General features: G+C 45.7%; 1 protein-coding gene across 2 annotated transcripts; it reads left to right on the plus strand.

The window, feature by feature from the left end:
* The first annotated feature begins 1,031 nt into the window (after nucleotides 1-1,031).
* Nucleotides 1,032-15,562, plus strand: INHBA (inhibin subunit beta A). Of its 2 annotated transcripts, XM_036327435.1 has the most exons (3): nucleotides 1,032-1,084; nucleotides 3,652-4,164; nucleotides 13,652-15,562. In XM_036327435.1, the coding sequence occupies exons 2-3, from the start codon at nucleotides 3,777-3,779 to the stop codon at nucleotides 14,542-14,544; spliced, it is 1,281 nt and encodes a 426-aa protein (XP_036183328.1). In that variant the 5' UTR covers nucleotides 1,032-1,084; nucleotides 3,652-3,776; the 3' UTR covers nucleotides 14,545-15,562. The 2 variants fall into 2 exon arrangements, with proteins under 2 accessions (XP_036183328.1, XP_036183327.1); XM_036327434.1 differs by lacking the exon at nucleotides 1,032-1,084 and having other exon boundaries at nucleotides 3,553-4,164.
* The last annotated feature ends 412 nt before the right edge of the window (nucleotides 15,563-15,974 follow it).

A 15,974-nucleotide genomic window follows, 5' to 3' on the forward strand; every position in this document is an offset into this window, starting at 1 on the left:
CAAAACAACATATATGGTCATATGGCTTTCATTAGCTCCCAATTTTGCACATTTTATTCAGCTTATGGTGAGGACCCAGCTTATGCTTCAGCTATACTCCAAACTACCCTTCTCCACCATCCTTGTCTGAGATTCCTTCCTCCTGTGTTATTTCCGACTTGCTAACACTCCCCCCCCCCCACAAAGAAAATCCCAACCAACTTAACCCCTAGACTAGGAATGTTTATTTCTTTTCATTAATCTCTTGTTATGTTTGTAACAATTTAGAAATCATAAGACTTCAAGATTTGATAAAGAAGGATAATATATGAGATTTTTTTTTTTTTGGGGGGGGAAGGGGGATTCTAAAGACTGGGAAGGATACTTATAATGTTTACCTGCAGAGAATGACTATTTCCAAAGTTCTTGGTGATAAATGATTTATGAAGCAGGCATTCAATTTCATGATGTAAAATAATAGGGTTGACAGGGTAGGGAGACCATCATCATATAAGTATACATATTTTCTTTTTTTTTTTCCAATGGAATATCTTATTTAAAAAAGTAAAGTTAGAATCCTTAAAAAGGGTACTGTGAATTTTCTTGCCTGTAAGAAACAATAAAATACTTTGTAAATAGAGGTAACTTCATGAAGTAACAGATGTTTTATGTGAAGACATAAAACTGAACCTGAATATAATGAGAAGTGTGTGTGTGTGTGTGTGTGTGCAAATAGTAAAAGAAAAGTTGGAAGTTGATACTCAGTGAGATATAACTGCTTGATTCCAGTAGTTTTCTTTAAGGTAATCTAGTCAGAGGTTTCCTGCCTTAGGGATCACCCAAAAGCAGCTAAGAAAAGACTTTCCATTAGATAATGATTATGAAATATGCCTCACACTGGAAAAACTAGTCATCTGCTGATGTCATGCAATTCTAACCAATCCCAAACAATCCCAGCCCTCCTGTTTGAGTGGTACCAATGTGTGAGTGTACAAGTAAGTAGTACAGTATAAAAGTTCGCAGAGCCAATACCATGAAGAGGAACTCAGACAGCTCTAACCACATGATACAAGAGGCTGCTGGTGAAAGAGAGAGCACCGGAAAGGTAATGCTTTTTAACTCTTACTTGTGAGCTGCTTACACATTCATAGTCAGGATGGTTAGAAGGAATTTTACAACTGCCTGGCACTTCATGCACGTTATGGTTTTGTACCTTCTTGTATTATTCAGGCAGGTTGACACAGCTTTTAATAGGACAGCATGCAAATAGATTATGTGTTTATACAACCTATTCAGCACATGTACAGGGAGACACATGCCAAAGAGAAAGCTATTTGTTCAGAGTTACATTCACAAGCAGCAAATGTAGGGGACACACACATCCCCGCAGAGAGAATCCTGATGCTGACAAATTGCATTGAATCTAAATGCTACTATTAGGACTCGTGTGTCGTTTGGAGTCATTCAACTTTTAGTTCTATGTCAGACTCGCTTGTAAAACTTAATTGGACTACAAAAGGCTTTGGATACTGTATCTGCAATGCCAAATAGCTAGATTCTGTTAAGTATTATATGGCAAAGGTATTTTATTAAACAATTATAATGCAAATGTCCCCTTCCCCATTTTTGTCACCACCCCTCACTAAAAAATTAGGCTGTTCAGGGAATGCTGACAGTCTTAACCATATCAGCAGAGTAACTGACGTTCCTGGAGGTTAAACTCCAAAGGTCATACAGGGCTCGTAACACAGAAAGTCTTGCAAGTAATTGTTTTTGGAAAGGGGGGCAGTGCATGCAATTCAGGAAACCGTCGTTACTTGTGCAAACTGTCATTGTAACTTAGTGCCCAACTTTCTCACCCTCCTCCCCTGCCCTCCAATCTCAGGCATATAGTAATGGCATTGATTAACTTTCTCCTCCCCTTTCCCAAATTGTCATGCTTGACGGTAATGCTCTGAACACGCTAGGTGTCAGATATAAGCTGACTGTATCTACAGAAACGGAGAGGGCTTATGTGTGGGAAAGAAACCCAGAGGGAAGGAAAGCTTTAACAGATGGACCTCTTAAAGATACTTCTGCAAGATAAAAGCATTAAGACAGAAAATGAAAAAAGGGGCTGTGGCGGGGGCAGGGAGGAGAATAAAAAACAACAACCACCTCAGAGAGGCATTGTTTAAAAATTCACATTTTTCTTTGACTGTGAACACTGAAATCCATGATGATTTCATCTGCGCTGCTCCTTTGAGAGAAAAGGAGGCAGCCCAGGGGCCAGCCCATGACCACACTGGTCCAGGATGGGGAGGGGGGTGGAGGGGCTGCAAAAAACCCCACATGACAGAGAAAATCACTTGCCAATGTATTTTAGAGATTTTTCCCCCCATAGGACCAGTAATTCAAGTTGTAAGAGCGTACTATTTGTGTGACATAATGTGGGAAAGGCCAAGTGAATTGTGCATTTTCTCTATGAAGTCAGGGCAAGCGGTGGTGGGCTGTAGTGTGTGTGTGTGTGTGTGTGTGTGTGTGTGTGTGTGTGTGTGTGTGAGTGCAGGGCAGCAGGGGGTGGCTGCTGAGGAGAGAGAGGGGAAAGTGCTTCAGATGACAGGAGCACAGAAAACGCTGCCTGCCTGCCTGCCTGCCTGCCTGCCTGCCTGCGGATCTGCAAAGTGGCCCGCGGCATTTTGCAGTTGGGAAAAGTAGAGTGTATTATATGACCCCAAACAAAAGTTCTGTGGCGCTCGCTCCTGTCAGATCGCCTGCCAGTGTTGAAGATCCTGAGTGTTTAACTCTGAATGAATGGGGAACCGGGAAGATCTCTGGGATTCCCTCAAGCTGGAACTCTTGGCTGGCCCTGTGCCCCGTAGTCCCCTGCCCCTCTTCCCGACCGTCCCTACCTGGCCCCTGACCTCCGGCACCCCGAGCCCCCTCTCCGGGCCGGTGAGCTGTGCGTCCAGGGCTGTGGCTAGGAGAGTGCAGGGCGGTGGGGGCAGCCTGGGCAATGAAGTCATCCCTGCTGATTGAGACAGTGCCTTTACTTGGGGCATTTTTTTCCTCTCCAAAAGAGGAAGAAGGTGAAGCAAGGGGACTGGGCAGAGAAAAAAACAACAGTAGAACAAAATTAGGAGAATGTCTTTCCGAAGGGAAAGTGGAACTCCCGAGAATGGAGATATTTGAAGAGAGGTGTGTGTGAGGGAGCCGTGAGCAGCAGGGAAGCAGCCTGTCAGAAAACGGGCTTTCCCTCCCCTTCTAATCACAGCCTCTACTCACAACTCCCTCCCTCTCCCATTCACTCACTCACTTAGGGCCAATCGTTCCCTCTCTCCCTCTCTCCTCTCTCCTTCTCTCTCTCCCTCCTTCCCTCCCTCCCTCTCTCTCCCTCTCCCCTCTTCTCTCCCTCTCTCTTCTGTCCCCTTCTCTCCGCTCTCCCTGTCTCTCCCTCCCCCCCATCCTCTCTGTCTCTGTCTCCCCCCCACCCTGTCTCTCCCTCCCTCTCTCCCTCCCTCCCTCCCTTTTTCTCTCTCTCCCTCCCTCTCTCCCTCCCTCCCTCCCTCCTTCTCTTACTCGGAGACAGTCAGAACTGTCCTCCCTGACAGCCACAAACCTACAGCACTGACTGCATTCAGAGAGGGAACCTGCAAAGAAAACTTCACAGAAAACTTTTTGTTCTCGTTCCAGAGAATTTGCTGAAGAGGAGAAGGAAAAAACCCAACCCAAACCAAACCAAACAAAAAACCTGTGCGTGAGGGGGGAGGAAAAGCAGGGCCTTTAAAAAGGCAACCACAACAACTTTTGCTGCCAGGATGCCCTTGCTTTGGCTGCGAGGATTTCTGTTGGCGAGCTGCTGGATTATAGTGAAGAGTTCCCCTGCCCCGGGATCCGAGGGGCACAGTGCGGACCCTGCCTGCCCGTCCTGTGCACTGACCACCCTGCCCAAGGATGTACCCAGCGCTCAGCCGGAGATGGTGGAGGCCGTCAAAAAGCACATTTTAAACATGCTGCACTTGAAGAAGAGACCCGAGGTCACCCAGCCGGTGCCCAAGGCGGCACTTCTGAACGCGATCAAAAAGCTCCATGTGGGCAAAGTGGGGGAGAACGGGTACGTGGAGATAGAGGATGACATCGGAAGGAGGGCAGAAATGAATGAACTGATGGAGCAGACCTCAGAGATCATCACGTTCGCGGAATCAGGTGGGTGCTGGCGCTGGGGCTGGGGCTGGGGGGGGGGGGGGTATTTCCCTCACAGTCCTGGGAGCAACTTCTTTCCCCTCCAGCTGTACTCTGCCTGGGAGGGTCATTAGTTATTAGGTGAAGGTGGCAGGCAGGCGGAGGGGGGTGCGTGAGGGGGAGAGGACTTCAGAGAATTGGAATTCAGGAGCCTGGCTGGTGGTGGCTAGCTTACACTTGTTATGTGCATCGGTCACCGGGAGGAAGCCCTGGGGCCAAGCTGGGGCTGGGAGCTGGTCTGGGAGAGGCTCCCTTGCCGGGTCTGGGAAGCCAGGTCTGAGCAGCCTGATGAAAGAAAGCTGGGCAGTCAGGGTGCCGGGGGACTCAGGAGGCTTCCGGACCCCGTCCAAAGTTTGTGTGGGGGCAGGGGCGGGGTGGGGAGTGTGGGATTGGGGTGGTCCGGCACCGATGAAGTCACTGCCTTAAACAAATCTTCCCTTGGAAAGTCCAATCAGGGGCCACCTCCGAGGAGCAGGGCACATTCTGAGTGACATTCATTTTTACCTTCAGAAAGTCTGTCTATAAGAGCACAGGCGTCTCACTCTAGGCAGCCAAGAGCGGCTTCAGGGGACAGTTGCCATTGCCCCGGCAGTCACTTTTAAAACACTGACTTTTGCTTTCTGAGCTGAGAGAGAGAGAGAAAAGAGTTTTGTTCTCTGTAAAGTTACTAAGCGCTCTCTGCCAAGGAATGCAACCTTGACAAAGTGCTCTCAGATACGACACTGAACTCTCACTCAATCCTTAAGAGGAAGAGCTTTAATAAATAGATTCTAATCTTTGGCTCAGGACCACACTAACCTGTTGCTGAATAGAAAATACCTGTCAAAAGTGCAGGCGGAGATCTGCAGCCAGGTCACTTTTAGTTCTGTGACACGGATCCTTTTGCATGCCTACCCGCCCATGCATGCCCGGATATGTTCATGCCATGTTACCTTCATGGGAAGGCCAGGCTAAGGAAGCATAGCTCTTGGCAAACCTATCTGAAAGGAATGCCATTGTTGTGTTTGGTAGAGCATATGGCCAGGGAAGTATGTGCAGGGGCTCCCAGCATTTCTGTTGGAAAGTTTGCCGCAGCAGTGTAAACATTCAAGGCAACACTCAGAATTTCCAATCCTGAAAACCTGTTGACTCAGATGTTCTGTTTTCAAGAAAACCTTCCAAGACCTGGGCATCCTTTTGGGGGAGCAGCAGCCTGTTGGCTTCCTGCCCCCCCCCCCCCCTTGGAGAAGCCCTGGTGTCCTGCAAGCTTCCCGGAAGGGTAGTTTAGCTCTCTCATCAGAGCAACATTCTTTTAAAGGTCTTACTTTTTCCCCCGAAAACTCTTTCTGGATAGAGCTGCGAAGGACATGATGATTAGGACTTTATTTTTTGAGGAAAATAAGTCAGGCTGGAGTTTTCAGGTTGCCACCCAATGTTCCTCAACCTTTCCTGCGGCAAGGTAGGAAAGAGAGTGTTTAATGGCTTTGGGTCCTGTGCGGGGCATGGATTCCAGCAGTCCCTCTGGACTCTGCTCCCTGTCCTGACTAGAGGGATCCTGAGTGTTTTTATATGCCAGTTGCCACACCTGATGGCCTTAATTGCAGCTCCTCCTCAATTGCCTTGACCACATCATGTGGCGAAGTATACCGATGCCTTTGGCCACTTTTAACATACACCTGGTGCTAGCAACATGTTCTGCTTTCTCACTGAGCTGACTTGCATAGCAAACCGCTCTCTTGGCATTGGGAGATTGTGCAGTGAAAGAATTTGACCTTTTATATATCTTTTTATTGACTTCGTCTCAGTGCCACTCTTTTTCTAAGTTATATGAAATCTTATCATTTTTTAAAACTTGTCATTTCTTTTTAGTAAGTGTTTTTTAAATTGAGAGAGAGGAACAGAGATGGAGAGAGAGAGAAACATCAATGTGAGAGAAAAACATTGATCCATTGCCTCCCCTAGGCACCCCACAACCTGGGTGTGTGCCCTGACCTGGAATCGAATCAGTGACCTTTTGGTGCATGGGGTGAAGCTCAACCAACTGAGCCACACCGGCCAGGGCTTAAAACTTTTCTATTAGGTGTTTAGTTAGAAAGAAATTGAGCTATTTTTTTTAAAAAGGTGATCCATTTGACTCACATGTTGACTAAAGTTTAAGGTTAGTAATGGAAAACGACTCCTGGTTGAGATTACAACTCAGTTTTGGGTGAGCTGCTGGATTCTAGACAAGGTTTATTGCACTTGCTTATTTTTCCCATCTGAGAAGTTTCACACACCAACTTCAAGTTGTATTAGTATGATTTCACAGATTTGATGATTGCTATATGAACAATCTATTCTCCAAAGAGAGTACCATGTCAGTATTTTGCTGCTATTTTCCTGGGAAAGAAATTTATCATCTAAATGATTGTAGTGAATATATGAAAATGTCTTATTGCTTTTGGAATAATTCAACTTTAATAAAATTCAAAGTATGTCAAGTGTCAAGATTTTTGGAGAATTAGCAAGGGACATTTAGTTTTCTTTCCCTTGTAAACTATTTTGTACAGCATAGACTCCAGCCAATGAGTGCCACCTGCATGCCTCAGATGCATCCCATAGATGCACCTTTCAACTACAAGATTCCCCATGCTTAGTTTTCACTTCTAGTCTCTTTGATGGTTGAATAAAGCCAAGACATGGCCACAGCAGTTGAAGAACTGCAAAAGTTCAAGTGCTTAGAACTCTTTGAACTGATTCTGTCTCACTATGCTCAGGTGGAAGGTGCCCTGTTTTTGCAAAACTGATGTGAGTTGTTAAGTGGCTAGGAATCACTCTCAAGCGCTCTGCCATGTATTCCAACCAACAAAAATGACATTATTTTTATTTATGTCACCCAAGATTGCTCTGCCATTCTTTGCATGGCTGGCACAGAATCCTCGGTGTTTACGTTAAGACCTTAAAGGAAACGAAGATGTCAAGCCAACACTCACTACGATTGTCATTGAAACTAAAGTCAGTGGCCTTCTTGACTACTATATCTTAGTATCATATTTTGATTTGTGACAATAGCTGGTCAGTCAATGTTTAATGACAATATATTGCTGAGTCTCCATATGCTGCCAAATTTATAGGCTGGTTCTGGTAATTAAGTTAGCAATTGATAGCACTTGTTGAAGAAAGACAAATGAAACCTTAAAAACTGGGAAATGCTTACATAGTCAGGTATGGTTGAAAGCAACACGAATTCTTCCCTTTTGGAGAGTCTAGTGACAGAAGGTGAGTTTGAAATGTACACTTCCCAAACAGGGGTCTAACAAGGCTTCTGGGATGACTGTTTCCCCCACCCCAAGAGAGCTATCTTAAGGTGGAGTTGACTTCCACCATCCTATTCCAGGCTTCTGAACTTTTCTTCGAAAACCCCTCACTGAAGAGTGTTTTCACACACTTTCTTCTCTGAATGATGGGAAATGATGGGCCACAAGAGGGCGCATTCCAAAGACTTTTGCTTCTTACCAGTTAATCTTTTAGGGAAACAAAATTTCACCTCCTGGAAGGCCCAGTCTGCAGCACGCTAATCTTAGTGATTATCAGTTACTGCTTTCTTCCTCTCATCCAGGAAATGTTAGGATTTTATGGGAAGGGAGGAACATGGCTACCTGTAATACATTCAGTGAGGCAGAAGGAAAAGGAATGGGAATTCTAGTGGTGCATGTGAACTTTCCCAAGCTCTATGGAAGACAGTGGGATGATAAATTTCCGAAGCAAACAAAACAGTACGTGGGGAAATGTGACCATGAATCATCAGCCATACTGATTTGCTCACACATCTCCCCATAATACGGCTGCCTGGGCTCTTGCAAAAAACGTCTTTCTTGTCCCCTGATTTTGTTGCCTCATTTGCCTGTCTTATCAATGCTTTTCACACACGACAAATGACAAGTGGATGTGAGCAAGGAGGAAAAGCCTATTTATTTAACGCCTTGTGAGAACATAGTGTGCAGTTTCAGAGGATGTGTTTGTTTCCAAACCGAGAGTGTGGAGAGAATGCTGAAGGAAAGAGGCGAAAGAGAACAGAGGTTGGGCCTGTGAAGGAGGTGTATGAGAGCGGGGGTGGAGGATGTCAGGGGAGAAACTCAGTTTTAACATTCCGAGAACTGGGAGTAATACCTTCCCAGGCACCTCTCACGAAAACACCTATTTGTCTTGGCCCTTTTTGCTAAAATATACTTGATTTGCTCTCTGAGTTGTAGTTTAGAATTCTTTATCCTGAACTGGGTCCTAGATCTCACATCAAGAGTAAAAGTTCCCAGGATCTTTGGAAGGAGTTTCTGAAAGTCTCCGAGTTGAGCCTTAACAACTTCTTCTCCTTCTCTTAGGAACCTAAAACCCCTTTCTCTCTAAATATTTAACCATCTTATTTTTCATTTCTATTTAAATTAAAGTGCAGGACTGTGGGTGACCACTGACAATTCCGTAGCATGTCCTTAGCAAATACATTAAGGCTGAAAAATCAATCAAGATCATTTATGACCAAACGTGCAGTTTTGCTCCAGACAGGGCCCTGGACCGCAGGTGAAAGTAGGCATAACCGCTCTGTCCCCACTGGCTGCTTATGCAGAAACCCCTGGAGGCAGTCCAAGTGCAAAGTTAGCGTTTCAGGAAACACACACGCTGTCACGGGTGGCTCCGTGTGCTCCCACCAGTGACTATACCACACCTCGGCACAGGGAAACCTTGGCGAAGAATGGGAAATTAAATTAACAGTCATATTTTACAGGGAGGCTCTTCCCCACCAGATGAGTTTAAATCCTCTGTAAACAACAAGGCTTTCCACATTAACGTTAGACATGGTTCCCATAGGTAGAAGGGCATCATACTTTACGCAGGGCCCTGGTGAGGAAAACAAAACAAAAAGGACACACTGAGTGCATTGCTTAATTCATTGGAAATGTTCTAATGCCTCTCCGCCCACAGATTGGAGTTACTGGGCTTGGGGGATGAGCAGCATCCTGGTGTGGGGGAAGGGAATAACGAGGGGCTGGGCAGCTTAACCCTTTTATGATGGGGATACTACAATCATTTGAAAAATCCTGAAAGCAGAGGACAGTCTGTTTTCAGGTGTCGTTACTTCCAGTTCCCACAGTCTTTCCTCTTTCTAATCTCGCCCACCGGCAACATTTCAAAGGTGTTCCCTGGAAGATGCACAATTTAGCTCTCCTACCCATTTTTAGGCATTTAAAAAAAAATCTCCCGTTGGTATATGTCCACTGAGGTTTAAGTGATGAAATATTATCACCCACATGGATTTGTGTGGGTCTTTCTTAGTGAGTTACTCAGGCAGAGCAGGCTGTGATGCAAGCCTTGCTCACAAGCCTCAGGGAGGAAAAAATAGCATAGAGGCTGAAAAGGATATCATCAGAGTAGGTGATGAAAGGTTAGCAAAGCCACTAGCGGTATCTTATTAAATAGGCAATAGTGGAGGAACCCAGTATGCGCCTGTAGAAACTAAAATGCTGCACCTGCCCACAAAGCATCATGGGAAGGCTTCCATTTCAGGATTTTACAGCAGGAGATAATTTAAGTCAGTCCTGAAACTGATTAGTAATTGATCCTCAATTAGTAATTGAGCCTTCGGTAACCTTCTATTTTTCAAATTGGTACGCACACAGATTTGAAGAGAGAACCACTCTGAAAACATCACTGCAGTATAGCAATCTCTCTCAGGTAATATACACATAAAGGGAAAAGAATCAAGAAGCTAGTTATATTTTTCATACCTAAGAAATTGGAAGGCTGTAATTCCTTCCTGAAGCCTACAACCTGGACAAATATTAATTTCATCTCAGCTTCTAGCTGTCCCATTCTCCCCACCCCCTTCTGCAATGAAAGCTAAATGTAAAAGAAAAAAAAATGCACTGTTTAATAAGTCAGAACACAATAGAACTTTTAAAATGTACCTGCATGTAAGGTAGATTTTAAGAAGACTTGATTCTCTCTCTTCCCCCTGTTCTCCTGAGCATTATGGCAACAGCATTTTCACGAAATGGGATCTCAGTTTTATTTTATTCCTGACAAAATATCATGCAATATACAAATAGCAGTTCCAGAAATGGACACCAGGAGAAGGAGGCGACAGGCATGTCAATTAGTGAGGGGAAAATCCAAATGTCAGAAATATGGGGGAGAGATACAGCATGCAGGCAACGGACGGGAATACAGGGAACCGTCTTCAGCTCAGTTAATGAAACCAGGGCATAAATCAGCGCCGCTTCTCCCCGCAGTGCCAGGGGATGCCATACAGTCACTTCTCCGCCAGGACCAGGATGAAAGTCATTTTCTGATGACTCTCTGATCCTAATATAACAGCACCTGACAGATTGAGTCCCCTCTAATGAGTACTCTCTTTGTACAATCCTCTCTCAGGAACACGAAATCATTTGCTTCTGAGTACAGCAGCCTGTGAAGAAGGGGTGGGGCTAGCTCATGCATTAGAAACCCGATCTTGTGAAATGAGAGGCTGTCCTGTAGGCTGCTGCTGGAAGGAAGCAGCCTGGGGCCCTACAAATCCATTTGCATATGCTCTCACTGGCTCATCTCCAAGGAGCCCTCCCTTGACCCCCCTCTCTCTACCTCTCACCCCCCAGTATCTATAAACATCTCTGCACTTTATTCATGGAAAGTCCAAAGTGCGGGTTCAAATTGCCACCTGTCCCTTCTCTTACCTGAGGGCCATCTACCTTCACCCTCAGCCCCTCCAGTCAAACATGGGTCAGAGCAGAGCAGAACCTGTGGGCATGAGTTATCTGAGACCCAGTGCTCCCATCCTGGGGACAGCTCAGATGCTTCGGTTTCAAACTCGTACCTAGAAACACACACACACACACACACACACACACACACACACACACACACACACAGAAAAACAAAACACAACCGTGTCCCTCTGGCTCCTCTATTTTAGCAGCTACGATCTCTCTGTCCTTAGAGTGGCATCCTACCTAGTTGAGGGTTTCAGAAGCTGGCCTGCTTAGAGGCAGAAGGGAGAGCAGGAGAGACTTGTTAACATTCTCCAATAGCAGGGCCTGTGGCCTCAGTGGGGAGCCTGCCACTCCTGTGGGCTGGTCTTCAGAGGCTCCGGAGGCTTTGGCAGCCTTTACCTCTGGTCTTGGGAAAACCCTCCCTACCACCTCAAAGCCAGCTGCTGATGGTCTTCCTAAATTTAAATGACTACGCTCTCTTCCTGGAATCTTCTCTTTGCTCTCTTAAAACAACAAAACAAAACTGAACAACGACAAAAACCCCCACCAATGTTTAGCAAAGGGGAATCCTGGATTCACTTTTTAAAAAAGTCATCATGCTTCGTAAAAAAAGACGGCTTCCCCTCTAACTGCTCCTCGCTCTGGTGATCTGATCATAAACCCAGCTTTCTATGCATTCCAACGTCTGCCAGCGACCTGAGGTCAAAGGGGCGCTCCTCACCACTGCCATCAAGGCCAGGGTCCTAGCAGGTTTATACAACAATGCCAGAGAACCTTTCCTATGCAGCCCTCCTTGGCCCTGACCTCAGTGATTTTACCACCATCATAATCACTGCGTGCAGAGTGTGTTAAATTAAGAACAGAATCTGCAGTGCACAATGCACAGAAAAGCTGCCTTCTGCTGCAGGGAACTTGAAACTGTGCCTAGAATTTATGGTACCGTAAACATCTCAGGGTGGAGAGTGATAAGTACGGCCGGATTTCCCTTAGCTATAGAAATCCAGGCAGAGGACCCTCCTAGGGAATTGTAAGTTCTGAGATGAACTTATTTAAAACTGTTCTCAGGTTTGTACATGGAATGCATGTATGCCAGACAGCTATAAGCAGGTACTTGCCAGAGGGGGTCATGAAAAGAGGGCATGTTTCATATACTACCCAGTGGTGAAGTGCAAGTGAGGAAAAATATTTCATCAATCAAAAATTCTAGCCTGAACACCTGTACCTTAGAGTACTGGTTGCCCATGAATAAATAGACAGGTTCTAGTGGAACGAGAAGAAAACAGGTGACATTCTTATGTTTGAGTTAGGCAAGAACTGAGTGGTTGCAGAATCCAATCACCACCAATATAGGGAATTTCCCTCTGCTGGAGCAGTTGTTATAACTGGTGCTTATTAAGCTGCATTAAAGGAAGGAGACAGAAATGGGGGATTTAGAGGTAGCAGGTAGATCTCTTAATATAAAATACTCAATGGTAAGGATGCTGCCACCCGTTAAAAGAAATAAATGAATTGCCTACTTTCTGCTAAACACTGCGCACCATAGGTAGGACTTCAGACCTGGGTATCCTAGACTAGACTGGCAGGTGATGTTAGGGAAGGCTTCTAGAGTGAGTGGTGTCGTCTCTTCTGCAATCTGCTCTTATTAAGAGCAGCCCCTGAGGGTTGCGTGTTGAGAGGAGTATTCTAGGCAGAAAAAACTGCAGGCATGTGACAACCCAGAGGTAAAGGGATGCATGGGATGCTCCCAACTTCAAACAAACACAGTGGGCTGGATTGCAGAGGATGGGACACAGAGAGAGCTGAGGACGAGGGCTGAACGCAGAGTGCAGTGTCCTGGGCAGTTCCTGTTTTAAACGGAGGAAAATAGAAACTCAGAAAAGGACTGTAAAGAATGAGTAGCATGATCAGACCCACCCTTGGAAAAGATTACTTTCCCCATTTCACGGAGAAGAGATTGCAGAAGGGCTTGATTCCCCACTGGAGAGGCAAATTACAGAGCAAGCAGATGCTGCGACCCAGCAAGAAAGAGATGGGAGTGAAGCAGGTTGTGACTAGGGAGGAGGAGGCTATATGCCACACAGACTTCTGGGGCCGGGGGGTTGGGTTAAGGGGTTCTTTGCATATTTGTGTGGGAATAATATAGCTACAGCTTGCTAGAGCTTACAGTGTGTTTTTATTTGTGTTATTCCGTTTGATCCTCCCAAACCTATCGGAGAATGGGTCAAATGTCATACGTGACCCCCACTTGATAGAAGATGAAGCTGAGATTAAGCAATTAATGAACAGATGCAGCCCCCTGCAGCCCCCAGACAACTCAGTTCTAGGCCATGCTCTATCTAGAGCAAGAGTTGAGCAACTTTCCCTGTAAAGGGCCAGAGAATACACATTTTAGCTTTGTGGGCCAGTCTCTGCTGTAGCTACCGAACTTCATATTAAAGTGCAAAAGTAGGTGCAGACAAACCTATAAAGAAGTAAGCAGAGCCATGGTCCCATAAACCTTTATTAATTGGCACCGACGTTTACATTTCATATAATTTTCACGTGTCACAAAATACAATGTTTCTTCAATCATTTAAAAGTGTCAAAACCTGTGGGCCTTCATTTGCCTTTGTTGGTCCCTCTTCCAGATGGAGGGTAACAGAGGCCCCGTGGGGGCCTGAAATGAGTGAGTAGCAGAACACGCAGGAACTAACCACGTCCCCCCTCTCTCTTGTGCTGTGTTTCATTCCCAGGCGCTACCAGGAAGACGCTGCACTTTGAGATTTCCAAAGAGGGCAGTGACCTGTCCGTGGTGGAGCGTGCAGAAGTCTGGCTCTTCCTAAAAGTCCCCAAGGCCAACAGGAACAGGACCAAAGTCACGATCCGTCTCTTTCAGCAGCTGAAGCACCCGCAGGGCAGCTTGGACACAGGGGATGAGGCCGAGGCCGTTGGATTAATGGAGGAGAGGAGTGAACTGTTGATATCGGAAAAGGCAGTGGATGCTCGCAAGAGCACCTGGCACATCTTTCCCGTCTCCAGCAGCATCCAGCGGTTGCTGGACCAGGGCAGGAGCTCCCTGGACATTCGGATTGCCTGCGAGCAGTGCCATGAGACTGGTGCCAGCCTCGTGCTCCTGGGCAAGAAGAAGAAGAAAGAAGAGGACGGGGAAGGAAAGAAAAAGGCCGGAGGAGAAGGAGGAGTGGGAGGAGACGAGGAGAAGGAGCAGTCCCATAGACCTTTCCTCATGCTGCAGGCCCGGCAGTCGGAAGACCACCCCCATCGGAGACGGCGGCGGGGCTTGGAGTGCGACGGCAAGGTCAACATCTGCTGTAAGAAACAGTTCTTTGTCAGTTTCAAGGACATTGGCTGGAATGACTGGATCATCGCTCCCTCTGGCTATCATGCCAACTACTGCGAGGGGGAGTGCCCGAGCCATATAGCAGGCACGTCGGGGTCCTCGCTCTCCTTTCATTCAACCGTCATCAACCACTACCGCATGCGGGGGTACAGCCCCTTCTCCAACCTCAAGTCGTGCTGTGTGCCCACCAAGCTGAGGCCCATGTCCATGTTGTACTATGATGACGGGCAGAACATCATCAAGAAGGACATTCAGAACATGATAGTGGAGGAGTGTGGGTGCTCGTAGAGTGCCCAGCCCAGGGGGAATGGGAACAAGAGTTGTCCAGAGAGGACGGTGGCAAAATGAAGAAATGTTTAAGGTTTCTAAGAAAAAACCAGAAAAATAAGAAATTTTAAAAATAATAAACTAGAAACAAAACCTGAAACAGATAAAGGAAGATGTGGTGGAAACATTCCCTGTCCAGGGCTCAGAGATGAAGCAGTGAAGGAGATGGGAATTGAGAAGGAAAGGCAGAACGGAGTACCCTTCATTTCTTCTGATATCGAAGTGATATCAGTCGTTTGAACAGGAGTATGGTCCTCTCCTTTTCAGTTCCCTTTCAGGGTGAGCCTGGAAGTCAACTTGTCCAGTCTGCAATAACGTGGGCTGGCAGGACCCAAATAGCATCTATAGAAAGCCATGAATTTGAAAGGGCCGGTTACAGGCACTTTCCCACCCAGTTACCCAGGTTGTAAGGTATGTCTGCGTGACCCTCTCTCTGTGTATATCAGTGTGCGTGCACACACGCTACCCCCCCACACACACATGCACACATGCCACAGACCCCGCACATTCAGACACCCTCCCCAGACACACACACAGGCATTTCTACACACCCACATACATCCACGTCCTGGTAAGAGAACAGTAGTGTGCAGGTGGTCACACTTCCTTTTTCTGCAACAAGACAAAATAAAAGCCAACAACAAAAAAAATTGAGAACAAGACTAGAAGAGTAAAAGATCAAGGAAAAAAGAATACCAAGTTATATTTCGTTAAGGTGCTTATGATCCTAGAACTATGCAACCTAATAGGTTTGAAACTGTTTACCTGAGAGAGAACAAAAAGAGAGACTTTTTTGTATTGGAAGTAACCTGATTAATTTTTATTTTCTTCAAGGAGAGATACTTGAAAGGAATATGTTTGTCCATGTGTTGGATCCAAACATTTCTATATTTTGTAAATGTTGTGTTTTTTTTTTTTATTGTTTACTATTTGCACTACAATGGTGTTTGACCTGTCCAATCCTTATTTAACAAGTATTTTCTTTGGGTGGGGGTGGGAGGGTTAAAAGCTGCACTTAATGTGAGCTATAAAAGAACTGCTACAGCACACAAAATAGCTATTTTTATTATTATAATTATTATTATTATTTTGTACCTTAAAAATAGACACATACACCAAAGACATTTGTGTGAGCCTTTAAACAGTCTGTCTGTGGTTGGTTATCATTCACCATCAATGAGTCAGGGGTTGAGATTCAAGGTTGAGTAGGGTTGATTGTGTTCAGGCCTAAAAGACCTGAGAAGTTTGATTTTTGACTCCTTTTATATCCATGAAACAGGACATTTCATACTGGATGTACAGTAGTTGTACACTGTTGGATATCAAGTTTAATCAAATTCATGAAATGCTACATGCTTGTATATGTATATATACATTGCTTGTGCATATGC

This window comes from Myotis myotis, unplaced genomic scaffold, assembly GCF_014108235.1.
Source record: "Myotis myotis isolate mMyoMyo1 unplaced genomic scaffold, mMyoMyo1.p scaffold_m19_p_11, whole genome shotgun sequence".
NCBI lineage: Eukaryota > Metazoa > Chordata > Mammalia > Chiroptera > Vespertilionidae > Myotis > Myotis myotis.

Excerpts from the sequence above, each read along its gene's own strand:
- INHBA (XM_036327435.1), top strand. The coding sequence starts at position 3,777 with ATGCCCTTGCTTTGGCTGCGAGGATTTCTGTTGGCGAGCTGCTGGATT. Across the intron at positions 4,165-13,651 it reads CATCACGTTCGCGGAATCAG|GCGCTACCAGGAAGACGCTG; the intron begins GTGGGTGCTGGC and ends TTTCATTCCCAG.